This window comes from Carica papaya, chromosome 1 (assembly GCF_054855325.1).
Source record: "Carica papaya isolate Zhongbai chromosome 1, ASM5485532v1, whole genome shotgun sequence".
In the NCBI taxonomy this organism is placed as follows: Eukaryota; Viridiplantae; Streptophyta; class Magnoliopsida; order Brassicales; family Caricaceae; genus Carica; species Carica papaya.
Genome location: NC_142309.1, coordinates 21,819,903 through 21,835,217, shown reverse-complemented (window position 1 = coordinate 21,835,217; position 15,315 = coordinate 21,819,903). Strand labels below are relative to the sequence as shown.

The following is a 15,315-nucleotide window of genomic DNA, read 5'->3' as shown; positions in this document are numbered from 1 at the left end:
TCCGGTGCGTCGACGGTCGACAATCGGCTTCCTTCTCTGATAACTGGTCCTTTTTCTCTGGCGGGAGGGCGAGGGAGGGGGTTGGCTACTAGGGTTTATATTCTATGTGATGCGAAATATTTATACCCATCTCACATTAATCTAGACCGTCCATCGCGATCGATCTCGTCTGTCCGATCGTGCCTAAAAAGGAATCAAATCTGAACCATTCATCGCGTTTGATATCGATTGTTTGATCACGCCTAAGGGAGAAGCAGATATGCACCGTCCATGCGCGAGGGATTGATCCTGGACCGTTCGTTCGCAGGGCATTCGGATCGCTAGTGTGGCCTCCGGGGTTACGCCAACGTCAGCGCGCCTGGCCACGCGACATACACCGTAAAATTTTTTTAAATTATTATACATTTATATTCATAATCCGTAAAAATTATCTATGGCTAATTTTCAGACTTGGGTGTTACATCATCCAAGACCACTTATAATTTAATTTGATAATCTCTTTTTTTTAATGAATATTAAGAAGAAAAAAAAGAATACTACTAGGGTTTAAATATCATTAGCTCAATTTTTTTCCTTGTAATTTTTTGAAATTAAATACAAAAATGAATTTAGTTAGTTAAATGAAAAAACTAGACATTTTCTTTTGTTTTTAGTACAAGGAGAACTAAAAGCTAAAAGAAAATTAAGAAATCGTCATGTACATTCGGGAATAAGAGACATTCATGATATCGTCACTGAAGAGCTGTTGAAGATCATTTGTCACCTGAATATGAGAATAGAGGTCCATCGGTAAAGAGAACCTGACATTTACCAACCAATCAGCGCATCTATTTTCTTTGCAACAAACATATTGGATCATGACCTATCACTCATGCAATAACAAGTGCGATAGACATTTTTTTTAAACTAATAAAATTATATAAACATTATTATAAAGAAAATTCTCCCATCACATTATTATAAAGATCCATAATCATTTAATAATAGTGAATTATATTAATATGTTGAAGCATGAGTTCTCTGAAAGATGGAGAATTTCCAAAGAGGCAGGCACGTACACTTCAATTTTGTATTTATAGCTTTTGCCTTTAGCAGTTACATATACATATGTATACATATATACACACGTATACAGACATAATGAAAAGCCAAATTCTTCTCGTTTTCTTGTATGGGTGATAGATGAAAGAAGATTCAAGACGGAAAGGAATCGCATAATGATGAATAAAATTGTTTTTGATTTAAAAATAATTATTTATTCCACTTCATTATATTTTCACATGTAATGGACCTCCTTCTCTTCTTTATATACTCTACAGCAAAAAATTATTATTTTAGCAGTAAAAATAATTACAATTAAGATTTTTCAACATCTACATGTTACAATTAAGATTTTACTATATAAATAAATTTAAAAATAATAATTAATAAATATATATATATATATTTAGTGGGTCTGGAGTGGAAAGTGGAATGTTGGTTTTTCTTTTTTTATATATGTATATATATATATATATAAATATAAATATGGAAGATGGTGGCATTCGTGTGGAAAGCACACTCCTCTTTGCAATTAAATTTATAATTTATTGTGTAGTTTATTCATCTCTCACCATCACTAAGTGCTTTCTCATTCAGATTCCATTAATGCTGTGTTTTAGGCCTCTTTAATTAAATTAATGGGTTCAAATTAGAATTTCTATCCACCAAGATTATGCACATGTATACGTATAGATCTTATATGTATGTATAGCTAATATGAATATCTAAATGTTTAAGTAGAATTTAAACCCGAGTAGTATTTTGACTCTTTTGATTTTCCAATTATTTTTTTTTAAAAAAATAATTTTAACGTTCCAATTTATTATTTAGAATAAAACTCAAAATTTAATTTCAATTTCATTAAAAAAAATATTATTACAACATAAGAAACCGAATATAAATATATATATATATATATGCATGTATATATATATAGAGGGAGACAGATAGAGAAAAGTGTAAATTATGTGTGGCAATCTCCCATCTTTAGTTTTGTCATGTGCCTCAACAGTCACGCTTTAGTCATGAACGTAACCGCTTCACAATACATTGTTGATTAGACTTCCTCCTCCGTCTTTTTTTTTCCAATATTAACCAAATATATAATTTTAATTGTATAATAAATTTCTTTTATATTAAACATTCCATATTTTGCAGTGGTAGCTGTGGACCCCACCACGCCCAAGCAATCTCTCCATAAATACCCTTCTTCAGGGCGTGTGTCTTCCACACTCCTTCTTCTACTCTAAACGATCCCTTGCTCTTTCTCCTTTCCATTTCTCTCCGCCATGGAAGCCAACAACCACAAGTTCACCATCCCATTAAACGACGACGTTGAGCAACAAACCACCACCCTCGAGCTCGAACCCAAAAAGGACATGACCGACTACTCCAAAAGATCACAATGGCTTCGAGCTGCCGTTCTTGGAGCAAACGACGGATTAGTCTCCACCGCATCCTTGATGATGGGTGTCGGCGCCGTAAAAACAGACATCAAAGCTATGATCTTAACTGGGTTCGCCGGTCTAGTCGCCGGAGCTTGCAGCATGGCCATCGGGGAGTTCGTCTCTGTTTACTCCCAGCTGGACATCGAGCTGGCTCAGATGAAAAGAGACAAACAGCAGCAACAACAAAGAGGAATAACTACTAGTCCTTCATCGGAATCTGAAGAAGGAGAGAAAGAGTCGGAGAACTTGCCGAATCCATTACAGGCTGCGGCGGCGTCGGCGCTGGCGTTTTCAGCGGGTGCAATCGTGCCATTGTTGGCTGCTTCGTTTATCAGAGAGTATAAGGTGAGGGTTGGAGTTTTGGTTGCGGCGGTGACGTTGGCTTTGATAGTATTCGGATGGCTAGGGGCGGTGCTGGGGAAGACGCCGGTAGTGAGGTCATCGGTGAGGGTTTTGTTGGGAGGGTGGCTGGCCATGGCTATAACCTTTGGGTTGACGAAGTTGATTGGGTCGAGTGGGCTCTGAGTTACGATTCACTGATCTCCTCTTGCTTAATTTTGTTTTGTTTTGTTTTTTTTTTGGTGAGTCATGTAAGTGTCAGCTTGTTCTGTGAATTTTAATGTCTTATCTATACATATATATACACGTACAGATATAGTAATGAGATGTGTGGAAGTGATGGGTTGGATTTGTCGTGTGTTAAGAATAGAAAATGGTGAGTGTCGTGAGACCGAGTTAAGGTGAGTTATGTTTAGAGGAGGTCTGTGGAGGCTTCAACAAATTAATTCTTTTGTATTACATTAATGATGTTATAATAAAAAATTAAATTACAAAAAAAGTTTGTTTATTTTCTTTTTTACAGTGAGACATTAATTTGTTATTAAAAGGTATTATTAAGCTGAAAAAGAATAGATAAATATGTACCACCAAATAATACAATAATAAAAATTAAAAAAATTATTGTTATTTTTGAATATAAAAGAATAAATCAAGTATTAATATGTTATGATTATTATAATTAAAATAATTTAATTGTCATAAAATATTATTAAAATTTAAGATATAAAAAATTATAAAAATTTTAACTATTTAAGATTAATCCCTTACAAAATAATATATTTAATAACTAATTAATAATAATAAATAAAAATTATTATTTTTAAATATAAAAGACTAAATTAAATATTAGCATTTTATGATTATCATAACTAGAAGAATTTAACATTTTGGTTATTTTGATTTTATTGAAGTATACACATTTATAAGCGTTTTAAATAAATAATTTTAATTTTTTCTGGCCTAATCCTTAAAAGTTAATGTTATAAATGCTTCTCTCTTTTTTTCCTTTTATAGGGCAAGTGAGATATTGATTTTTCTTTCCTTTTATAGGGAAAATTTTGAAACTATTTATTTCATATCTTGAAAAAGATGTTCTTCTTATAGAGAATTATAAGAAGATATCTTTCCTTGTATAGAAAAAGAAAATAATGAGCTACCATAAAGGAGAGACATTACAATGTATCTAAATACTTGGAGCACTATATATACACACACATGGAGGAGGAAGGGAGTTAAAAAGCCTGGAAGTATTACAGATTTACTATGGAGGGTCACAAAGCATTTAGATTTTTACTTTTTCACCTAGCAACTTTTACTATTTTTACAGCAGGAGTGGTTAGTGGGTTGTCTATTGAAGAAAATTTGGAGTTGGAGAAGGAAATTGCCTTATTGAACAAGCATGCTCAAAAAACAATCAAGGTTCTTTTATTTTTTATTTTTTATTTCTTCAATTTAATTTTGTTTTTGTTTTTAATGTTATTGATCATATTTAATTATTTCATTAATTACAGACTAAGCATGGAGATGTATATGATTGCGTGGATATATATGATCAGCCTGCTCTAGATCATCCTTTGCTCAAAAATCACAAAATACAGGTATTTTACATGATTATGTATTTACACACACACGCACACATACATATACACATAAAGGGGTATGTCTAATATTTCTCATCATATAATTTATTGCTTTTAACTTGAAAAAGAAATGGAAGTAAGCCTATTGTAAAGCAGTTGTTATGGTTTTGGCTTTTCAACTTTTCTTTTTCCTACATGCTTTTCTTACTCTTTTTTTTTTTTTTTTTTTTTTTTTTTTTGGGAAGACATCTTTATTAAAGTGGAAAACTATATCCATTATCTATTTTCATGCTGAATTTAGTATTACGTATATATACATATATATGTTTGGACTGATTATAAATGTGTATATGATAAAAACAGATGAGACCCACGTTGGCAAAACCACCAACGGTGGAATCTGATGAAATTGAAAGAGGCTTTACCAAAATGGGATTGGAGGAGAAGTGCCCATCAGGGACAGTACCAATTCGAAGAACAACAAAAGAAGAACTGTTGGCAGCCAAATCTAGTTTTACCCATTTCTTTCAACCATCCAGAAATCATTATGGTTTCGCAGTAAGTTAATTTATTGTATTGAAATTTTTGTTTTTCTTTCCTAAGATTAATGTAAAATCATGGGTGTACAGACAGCAGGAGTTTCAACTATTCGAAAGGACAATACAACTTACCAGGGGATTTCAGGTTTGATTAACATATATAACCCAGTTAATATGGTGGCTGGACAATACAGTGCAAGTGAGATAACGCTTCTAAGCACTTCTGGGGGAAACTTGAGTGGTATTAAAGTTGGCTGGATGGTGAGTACCTCACATACTTCACGCATATATATATATATATATGTATATATATGTTACATAAATCATCAAAGATTATCGAAGTTTAGTTAGTTTATCAAAGATTCAAATTGAGTTAGTTTGTTTGGTGTTTTAGGCTAACGTGGATTTGTTTCACGACCAACAAACTCGACTATTTACAGTTTGGGCAGTATGCATCTCTTTCACATATTCTTGTCTTTGTATATATGACAACTAAGTGAATATATATGTGCATGTGTATTTATATATATATGTATATGTGTGTTTCAGGAAGGTGAGAATGGAAAATTGCATGGGTGTGTAAATACATACTGTCCTGGTTTCGTCCAAGTGAGTAAATACATAGTCCCTGGAATGGTCCTTAGCCCAGTTTCAGTTATTGGTGGACCTCAATATTATATCCAACTGATGCTTGATCGGGTACCCTCTTAATACCCTACTTATCTTCAATGTTATATCAAGATTATATCAAATTACCCTCTTAATCATTTTCATTTGTAATTTATTAGGATAACAAGACGGGTAACTGGTGGCTGATAAACGGCAAGAGCAGTGAACACATTGGCTACTTTCCTAAAAAGTTATTTAAAAATCTGAAAATCGGGGCGGATACAGTGAAATGGGAAGGTGCTGCTTTCAGTACGACGTTGCAGATGCCACAGATGGGAAACGGCGATAACGGAGATATCCGAAGTGCTCACTTTCTGCAACTGGCGGTTAGGTATCAAACCTGGTCTTCACTGAACGGTAGTCAGTCGGTGCCGATAGAGTTGATGAATAACAAGTGTTACCATTCTGGTGGGAATTCCTTCAAGGGGGGATTCTGGGGGTACAGCTTTTATTATGGGGGTAATGGTGGTGATGTAACCCAATGTTCTGATATATGACTTTCCCAATTTTTCTAATGAATAAAACTTTCCCTCTTATTTTTATTTTTACATTAATTGCAAGTTTTATTAGAGTTTTTCTCAGTTATCCACAGATTACGTAAAAATTTATAGATTATTTCCGATTAAGATCAATAAAAAATGAACCCAAATCAACCTTACTGTGAGAAAAAAAAGAAGATATGACGACAACAAACATCTTATACCACATCAATTAAATAAAGTATTCCGATCCAGAATAACCAATAAAAACATTTATTCCTCACCTCAAAATAGCAGAGAGGAGATTGCTAGCAAAAACTTGAAATGCCAGACAAGGTTAACTGACAAAGGTGCTAGACAATTACTCTCAGCTTTGCCTTTTGCTCGACTAGATCAAACTGCAAACATACATAGAGCTCCTGTACCACCAAAGAAATAGACTGACAGGATGATTTCAAAAACTTCTGCAATGATGTGTCATGATTAATAGACTTTACTAAGGGCTTCTTTGTGCAATGCGCAACTTTCCCATTTCTTAAGCTGGGTCCAGTGCAAAATCTCTGTATCTTTACACTTGAATGCCCATGTGCATGAAGCCCTTCAGAGTACCGGACTTTCAAGAAACTCAATTCAACACCTCAGTTTTACACTGTTTATTGTATCTTGAAAAGGTTCTTTAATTTCACAACCAGCTTCCACTCCTCAAGAGATAGCTCATCCTACACATTTGAAGTGTTATATATCAGACTTTGCATCACCCACTGTAAAAAAAAAAGTAGTAGGCATTCAAAGTTGTAACTTTACCCGATAGTTAGACTTTAGTATATCAATTGACCTCCTTGAAATGTGGCTAACAAGTTCATCTTCGACCTCGAAATGCCTTCCAAACATTTTTTGTTGCTCCTCCGGATTCGAGCCAACAATCTAGGAAAGCACAACCATAAGGTAAGGCAAAATCCAATTATGTGTAGCTTAGCAATACAGCTCATTGTGATTTTTAATAGGAAACTTATTAGGTTGAAATATAATATAATAAGTGGTAATCGGACCTGTCAAGGATTGAACTTGAAGATGAACTGGATAATGCGTATGTTATATTGAATATATAACTTAATTAAGTACCCAAAAATCAGGTTAAAACGAATTTGTGCCATCCACTGGAAGATATTCACTATCATAGCCCATTAGATTTTGGTTTTTGCTTGCCTTCAGCCTTGAAAGTTCTCTCTACACTTAATTCCCTTATCGCCAGATGGTAGGTACCTTTTTCCACCTTCACTTCTATGTTCTTTCACTTGTCTAACACTTATTTGTTCAGGAGTAATACCCTCTTTTTTTTTAGAAAAAAAAAAAATAAGAGCTCTAGGCATATATAGCTATTATAACTAGCACAATTGCATACCTTGATAGCTACTTTCTGGCCTTTCTTAGCAGTGTCAACAGGTTTGTGGTTACTTTCTATAGATGCTATGCGTCCAATATCAATGAACTCCCTTTGAGGAATACAAATTGGAGTACCAATCTGTACAAAAAGAGATGAAAAAATAAGTAGAAAAGAAATTGGCTACATGAAAAATCATGAGTAGAGTGCCAAAAGGACAGTTTTACTATTTACAAACATTAGATGCAATAGAGACAAATTATGTAACCATATTTCAACAAATGCGTCATGTATATGACCAATGTTCCCTTTAATCTTTGGCCATTTGATTCCTTTATTTTCTGTTGACACAAACAAAAATCTGGACCGTAAAATCTACAAAAATGTCTCACATTAGAATATGTTTGTATAAAGGAAAGTTCACGCATGGTTATGCTGACTTCACTTAAATACAACGCAACCTTCATTTCGTCTCGGAGTAAGATGCCAAAAGCACGATTTGATGTGTAATAAGCTGCACACACTAAGTTAGAGAACAGAAAAATACCTTAGCTATGCCTTCAAGAACATCAACTCCCAAGACGATCGGGTCCTTCTTATTGAAGATACAGGCGGGTATGATCTTAAGCACACACGGAAAAACTGCTTCATCAGCAGTTTCCTTCTTCTTCTCCTCTTTGATATTGTCAATATAGGCCTTAAATTGATCAAATAAGTGATAAATGATATCAGCCATAAAAATCTTCACTCCCAATTCATCTGCAAGTTCTCGGGCCTCTGGGGTCACTTTCACATCAAATGCCAAGATGGTGGCGTACTCCTTTTTCCTCTCAAGCATAACACTGGCCTTCATGACATCCTTTTTATGGACAGGACCAATGCTTATGCCACTAACAGGAATCTTCACCTCAGGAGACTTCAAAAACTCCAGCAATGCTTCCAATGACCCTAGGGTAGATGCTTGTACACAAACTCCTTCACCGGTTTTGTCAATCCTACTCATAACTGACTTCATATCTTCCATCGCTGCTTCCTTGACATCTTCTAACTCATCATCAGGCCCCACAACATATAGACCAGTGCCAGCAATAGCATGCTCGAGGCCCTGCATTAAGACATGTCACAAAAAAGGAAAATTCTTTTAAAAATTGTACCTTTAGAATGTCAAATATGCAGGATAATAGATGAAGGGATCAATAATCATAACAAGGTTGCAAAAGGGCCAAGTAAAAGCATAAACACCTGTGCAGTGATCTTGATACCCTGTGCAGCCTTGATTTGTTTATGATGCAGATACGTTCCCTGAAAAACCACCATGAAACATTAGTGGATTAAGAGATTTTCCACACCAGTGACTGCTACCTTCTTTTACGGTAAACATTGGACACACCAATCGGTGTATAAAGCATATTTTTTAGGATAACACAAGTTCTAAAAACTTGATCTAATGTGAACAGCATGTGAACAGTTAAAAAGTTCCCAAAAAACAATAACATTCTAGGCTACTATTAACAATAAAGCATTGGGCAAACAATAGATACGGTTATAAATGAAGTATCAAGCAAATAATTGCAGATAATGCAGTCCATAAAATTCTATAAAGTATTCTAGGGAATACAATCCCCTGATATATTTTCCATAGTTTTACATAAGTAGCACACCGAAGACTATAGCTGTCCTAAATCCCCCTCATCATAGAGGGAGCAACTGCTGAATCAGAGGCTTAGAGTTCGCAAACAAAAGGCCTTTTTTTAGGAACAAGAGAGAAGCTTTACAGGTCGTAACAAGAAACCAAAAGTTCATCTAGGTTTCTTCCTGCACCACTGGCTCAAGGTTCCTCACCCACTCTTCTCTATCTATCTCTCATGGTTGGACGTATCTGCCCTATACTAAATCATCATCCTCGCTTACATTGTTACATCCAGGTTTAGTCCAGTGCACATTATGAAAATTTCAGTTCCATTAATAGGTGATCCACTCAGTCTAATGTCAGAAGAGTATAATTATGTTTTTATATTCTTCGCTTTTCTCCCCATCTTTTTTTTGAGATAAAATACTGCATTCTACAAGATTTTTACAATAGCTTGACAAACCAGTCAAAATATCAATCGGGGGATGTCACCTGAATTACAATAGCTTTATAAATCAGTCAAAATGCCAATTAGGTCTCCCAAGTCCTCATTAGAAGAAAGAGGATTATCCTTAAACAAAAAAACTCACTGCCACCATTGATCTCTAAGTCTAGTAAAGCAAGAAACTAAATGCTCAAAGCCCTTCTAAGCTCTCTTTCCAGATAACCCAAATGGTTGTCAGGCGGATAGAGATGTAAGTTTTTGCTATGAGCCTCAGTCACTTGAACAAAGAGGCCAAAGTAGACAATTTTCTGTACCCTAAAATTATGAGAAGGAAAACCCTATCCCTGATCATTTTACAATTTATTCTGTCAAGCACAGTTAAAAAGAGGACCAAAGAATTCTCCCATCTTGTGATATTCATTTCAGAGATTAATTACCCACATGCAATCTCTGCTTCTTCCCTTTTTAAAAAAAAAAATAAATCTCCCCTTCTTCCTTTAAGTTCATAATCATAAAATTCAACTTTTATTAGATCTTCCAGTGCATCAGCACTCTTCAGCAACAACTACAACAATTTGATCCACTGAAGCAATTTTGCATTCAAAAAAAGTACCACCACAACTAGACTCTCAGACAAAAGTTCAAAGAACGCACACCAGTTTAGTTAATTTAGTTCTTTTAGTTAGGAAGAGGACATAAAGATCTTCCAATTAGACTATTATCACTGGAGTTAAATCTTCTTTGGTGTCCTCTTGCCTACAGATTGTGGAGCTTTGTGTATGGTATTCTGGGCACTAAGTGGGTCATTGCTGGGTCGGTGATGGATGAGATTTGGGCTTGGGACAGTCTTAATGTTAGAAATAAATTAGATAATGTGATCCCTTTAACAGTTTTTTGGGTTTTGTGGAAAGAAAGGAATCGTAGAGCTTTTGAGGGTGAGGACTGCAATTTTTCCAAGTTAAAGGACAGATGGCTGAATTTTTTTGGGTCTATCCTATTAGGTCACGACATTATTTGTGATGAAGATTTTAGAGATGTCGAATCTCTAACTATAATATAAATTCTTCTGTACATGGGTGGTATCTCCGTTTTTGTTGGTACTTGTTAATATACTGATTACTTTTTATTTCAAAAAAAAAATTAATAAAATAAAAATAAAAACAAAGATCTTCCAAAAAAATAAAACTATTAGAGAGTTCTATTAATATGTCAATATTCCTATAATAAACTTAAAATACCTTTACTCGAAGTTCTTTCATTGGATGAGGTGTCAATAAAGCTCTAATTGTCGTAACAATAGGACCCTGTAACGGAAATGTTATTCAATGAGCATTTCACATTTATCATCTTGCCAGAACATACCGAACAACAGAGTTCTGGAGGCTTACTTGTAACCCACAAACAACAATTTGATCTCCTTCATGGAGGACACCATTAACTAACACAACATCAATTGTTGTCCCATGGCCTTCAATTACCTTTACCTCCAGTACCGTACACTGGCAAACAATTCCATCCAACAATCAGATTTTTCATATTCAGATTATCCTCAACCATAATCTAGTTGAAACTTAGACAAGAAATTTACACAAACCTGCACTTCATCGCTGAATGTAAGTTTCTCAGCCATTGTTCTCTGAGTCCATTGCACCAGGAGCAACAACAAATCAGGGATGCCCTCTCCACTGTAAAATCAACATACCCAGGGTACAAGGACAAGATTAAGTGAAATTTTGCGCCTAAAAATCATGGAAACTCACAGTAGATCATGTCATATACCTAATAGCACTTGTGGGGACAATACTGAAAGTTTCCCCCATCTCTTTATTTTTGTAGTATAATTCAGTATTCAACCCTTGTTCCTTGAACTGAGTTATAATCTGACCAAGCAAAGAAAGGCAAAAATTGAGGAAGCTTCCATCGTAACAAATCAACAATCCTAAGGATGAGATGGCATTACCCCTGTAACTCTCATATTAAATTCATTGAGCACATCTTTAGATTGCTGTCTTATAGCTTTCACAATTGGTGAATTACGGCAGGTCTTCCACCCATAGAGTCTATCCACCTGGAAATTTGGAAACACATTAAGAGAAGAAAAACAAATCTAGAATGCAAACATGGAAAATAAATAGCTGATTGGTAGCTCTAGAAGTCGAACTTACCTTGTTCAATGCAACAATGAAATCTGTATTCCTCATTTTCAAGAGATTGAGTGATTCTATAGTCTGTGGCTCTAAGCCATGCATGATATCAACAACCAAAATTGCAATATCACAAAGACCAGAGCCCCGGGATCGTAGATTAGTAAATGATTCATGGCCTGGGGTATCAATAACCAACAGACCTGGAACCTTCAATGTTGCATCAGCTTTCAATTCCTTAGTTCTGTCACGGATGTTCTCTGCAGGGAAATAGGTTGCACCAATCTGTTGAGTAATACCCCCAGCCTCACCTTCCTGCACATTTGTTCCTCTGATACAATCCAGCAGCTTAGTTTTACCAGTATCAACATGCCCCATAATGCAGCAGATTGGTGATCGGAGGTTTTCTTCAGCCTTTTTAGGAGCATCATCCAGAACTGGAGCTTTTCCTTTAGCTGAGGCATCTGTTTTCCTATTTTTATTCACAGTAGTAACCTCAGCCTGCCTATTCTTACTCTCAACATCATGAGTATTAACTGGTTGCAAAGGAATCGCTTTCTTCACAGCATCCTTAGCCGCTGCAATAGGAGCTTAGAAGGCAAGGATATAGAAAAATTAAAACAGACAACAAGACTAGAAGGAAAAAGGCATCAAAGAATTTGGTTGAAACAATCTTCACCTGTATTATGTGAGGTTGATACAAAAGTTTTTGCATCCTTCTTCGCCACTGGCTGAGGCGCGGAATCAACTTCTTCATCATCAAATGCACCTTTAATGTTAAGATTGACATCATCCCAGCTTTTTGCATCCCATTCATCCTCTTCATCCTCTTCCTCCATCCCGTTCTCCTGGGCTGTACTAGCAACTTCTGATTTTTCTTCAGTATTCACAGATTCCACTTCTTCAACTGCGTCTGTTTCCATGGAATCCTCTGCCACAGTCTCTGGCTTTTCTTGCTCTTTTTCTCTAGCTTCCATATTTTCCTCGACTTTGACATGGGCAGCACCATTTGTATGATGACTTGGTTTAGACTTCTTTGTCTGATACTTGGGACGTTTTGTTGGTGCACCTTCTTTGTCTGTGATAGGCAAACCTCCTGCATTAGCCAGTATTTGGTTCCTCATTGCCTCCAACCGACGAGCTTCTTCCTTCTGCTTCCCCGTTAGAAGCTTGCCTTCCTGCTTCTTCTTCAAGAGCTTCTCCTTTTCCCTTTCTTTTTTCCTACGTTTAGCCTCTTCTGCTTGTCTCTCAAGCTCTTCAAGCCTCCGCCGTTCCTCTTCTTCCCTTCTCTGCCTCTCCTCTTCTTCCCTTTTCTGTCTCTCCTCAGCTTCCTTCCTCCTAGCAAGTGCCTCTTGCATCTCTCTAACATGTTTTGGAAGTTTTTTGTCAGCCATTTTACCCTTTGTATCATTCTTTTTTGGTTCTGTTGCTTCAACTTTTTCTTCAGCCCCAGAAGAACCTGGAGCTGCTGCTGCTGCCGCTGCGGCAGCCTTCTTCTCTTTCTCCTTCTCCTTCTTCTTCTTCTTCTTCTTTGCAGCAGCAGACTCAACAGATTCTTCTTCAGCTTCTTTCTCGATAGTAGCATCAGCAGATGCAGCTGGTTCAGGTGGTACTTCAATATTTTCCCCTTGCAAAGAAGGTACAGTGGGTTTCGATACAGGAGGTGCCTCACCAAGCTCAGCAAGGATCTTATCCAGGTCATCTTCTTCTTGAGCAGTTCTTCCACTCTTATTCTTCTTCTTTTTCTTATTCTTTGAAGCTTCTACCACCTCTTCATTCTTGTCAGCTTCAACTTTGCTAGTTCCTTCACTCTGCACCTGATCAGCCCCATCTGGAACTTGTCTTTCAAAACCCACATCATCACTAATTGCAGCAAAACCACTACTACTGATTTTTTTCTTAGACGATTTTTTCTTACCAGAAAACTCGACTACCAAGGGACCTTCGTTCTCAACTGCATCTTCGCCAGCTCCCGTGGGTTCAGAAACAGAAACCTCTGCATCATTTTCCTCATCAAGCAATGCTGCACTAAATAAATTGCCACTCTTCTTTGAAGACTTTGATGACTTCTTTTTCTTACCCGAAAAAGCAATCGTATCTTCTTCCCCGTCTTTCCTCTCATCCTCGTTCTCAGCTCCTTCATCAAGCTCGTCAAAACTAGTGGCCAATAGATTATTACCACCCTTCTTTCCAGACTTAGATGACTTCTTCTTCCCAGTAAAAGCTATAACTGGGGCATCATTATCGTCAACAGTTTCGACCTTACTTTCCTCCGCAGCAGCATCTATTACGTCTCCTCCATTGTCATTGACAATCGCATCAAAAGCTGATGCAGTGAACAAGCTACTAACCTTCTTACCCTTCTTTGACGCCTTCTTTTTACCCAAAAAGCTAACCACCTGTTCTTCATCTTCCTCACTGTTTTCCCCACCTGTTAACCCAGATTGATCATCCCCATCATCACCACCATCATCCTTCCCATCCTCATCAAGCAATCCAAAACTTGATGCACTGAACACACTACCACCCCCACTCTTTTTTGATCTGGACTTCTTCCCTGTCAAGACAATCTCCGGAACATCCTCCTCTTCCTCCACAGCCTTCTCTATGTCTTCATCTTCTTTTCGACTTGAACCTTTCTTACCTTTCTTCTTCCCTGCTACGGCAACCTTCTCTTCCTCAATTTTTGATTCCTCCGATAACTCGGTACCTATAGAATACTCGTCATCATCAATGACAAGCGCCTTCTTTTTGGATTTCGCGCCGCCCTGCGATGCCGCAGGTGGGTTATCCTCGTCGCCACCACGCGCACTCGGCTTCTTTCTACCCATCGACAATTTAGGGTTTAATTCGACTAATTTGAATGATTCCGATTACCTTCAACCAACTATCCACTGCTCGGAAATCAATAATCAACAAATAAGCGGCGTATACACATGGAAAAATCTCGTAAAATAAAGATCTAATATAGAAAATTTATCAAATTAATTTGTCAGAACAATATTACGTCTACCGAACACAAATCTAATCAGTACGTATAAACCCTAACTTGCAATACATCCGTCTACACAAACCTGTATAGACAGATATACGCAGAGAATAAAATTAAGTTGTGCTTTGAGTGAAAATGAACACAGAGGGAGAAAGAGAGAGCTTACACAAGGCGATGATGGTTATAATAGTGTCAGGTAAATACGTATCAGGAGAAGAAGAATTCACTTTATTTTTTCTTCTGTACAGGAATTGGAGAGACAGCTATTATGGCAAAAGTGATGTGCGATTGATTCTTCTTCTAGGGTTACTCAGCTTCTCTTCTGTGCTTATATTACATTGTACAAATATAAGAAAATAAATTACAAGTACGTTTTAGTTTTTTTGGGGGAAGGTATTATGATTTGTTTTCGGGTCGGGGGATCGGCTATAACTAGAGGGGTTTGGGTTCCATTAAAGCCCAAATTCCTGATCCTTTTTAACTGTCCAGTCTTAACAGCGCATATAATAAAACAACAAATATTATTGTTATTTTTAATAATAAAAAAGCATATAATTTTGTGAATTATGATAAATATAATCTAAGAAGCTCTTTTTCAGTTCAATATTAGCTTTCAAATTTTAAAAAT

The 15,315-nt window shown here is 36.3% G+C and overlaps 3 protein-coding genes across 4 annotated transcripts; 2 read left to right on the top strand and 1 right to left on the bottom strand.

Moving 5' to 3' along the window:
- Positions 1–2,257: 2,257 nt before the first annotated feature.
- Positions 2,258–3,202, top strand: LOC110818805 (vacuolar iron transporter homolog 4-like). Its single transcript, XM_022047797.2, has one exon. It carries the CDS (start codon positions 2,331–2,333, stop codon positions 3,012–3,014), a length of 684 nt encoding a protein of 227 aa, XP_021903489.1. The 5' UTR covers positions 2,258–2,330; the 3' UTR covers positions 3,015–3,202.
- Positions 3,203–4,672: 1,470 nt separating this feature from the next.
- Positions 4,673–6,493, top strand: LOC148270445 (protein neprosin-like). The gene is made up of 5 exons (XM_088221484.1): positions 4,673–4,966; positions 5,038–5,208; positions 5,342–5,395; positions 5,497–5,646; positions 5,736–6,493. Exons 1-5 carry the CDS (start codon positions 4,772–4,774, stop codon positions 6,111–6,113), a joined length of 948 nt encoding a protein of 315 aa, XP_088077610.1. The 5' UTR covers positions 4,673–4,771; the 3' UTR covers positions 6,114–6,493.
- Positions 6,297–15,063, bottom strand: LOC110818690 (uncharacterized). Of its 2 annotated transcripts, none has more exons than XM_088221482.1 (13): positions 14,854–15,063; positions 12,375–14,589; positions 11,717–12,285; positions 11,512–11,619; positions 11,331–11,431; positions 11,146–11,236; positions 10,940–11,050; positions 10,790–10,855; positions 8,719–8,778; positions 8,024–8,581; positions 7,498–7,617; positions 6,900–7,019; positions 6,297–6,814 (listed from the first exon to the last, which is right to left on the bottom strand). In XM_088221482.1, the coding sequence occupies exons 2-13, from the start codon at positions 14,524–14,526 to the stop codon at positions 6,749–6,751; spliced, it is 4,122 nt and encodes a 1,373-aa protein (XP_088077608.1). In that variant the 5' UTR covers positions 14,527–14,589; positions 14,854–15,063; the 3' UTR covers positions 6,297–6,748. The 2 variants fall into 2 exon arrangements, with proteins under 2 accessions (XP_088077608.1, XP_021903333.2); XM_022047641.2 differs by having other exon boundaries at positions 11,717–12,273.
- Between the last annotated feature and the right edge of the window lie 252 nt (positions 15,064–15,315).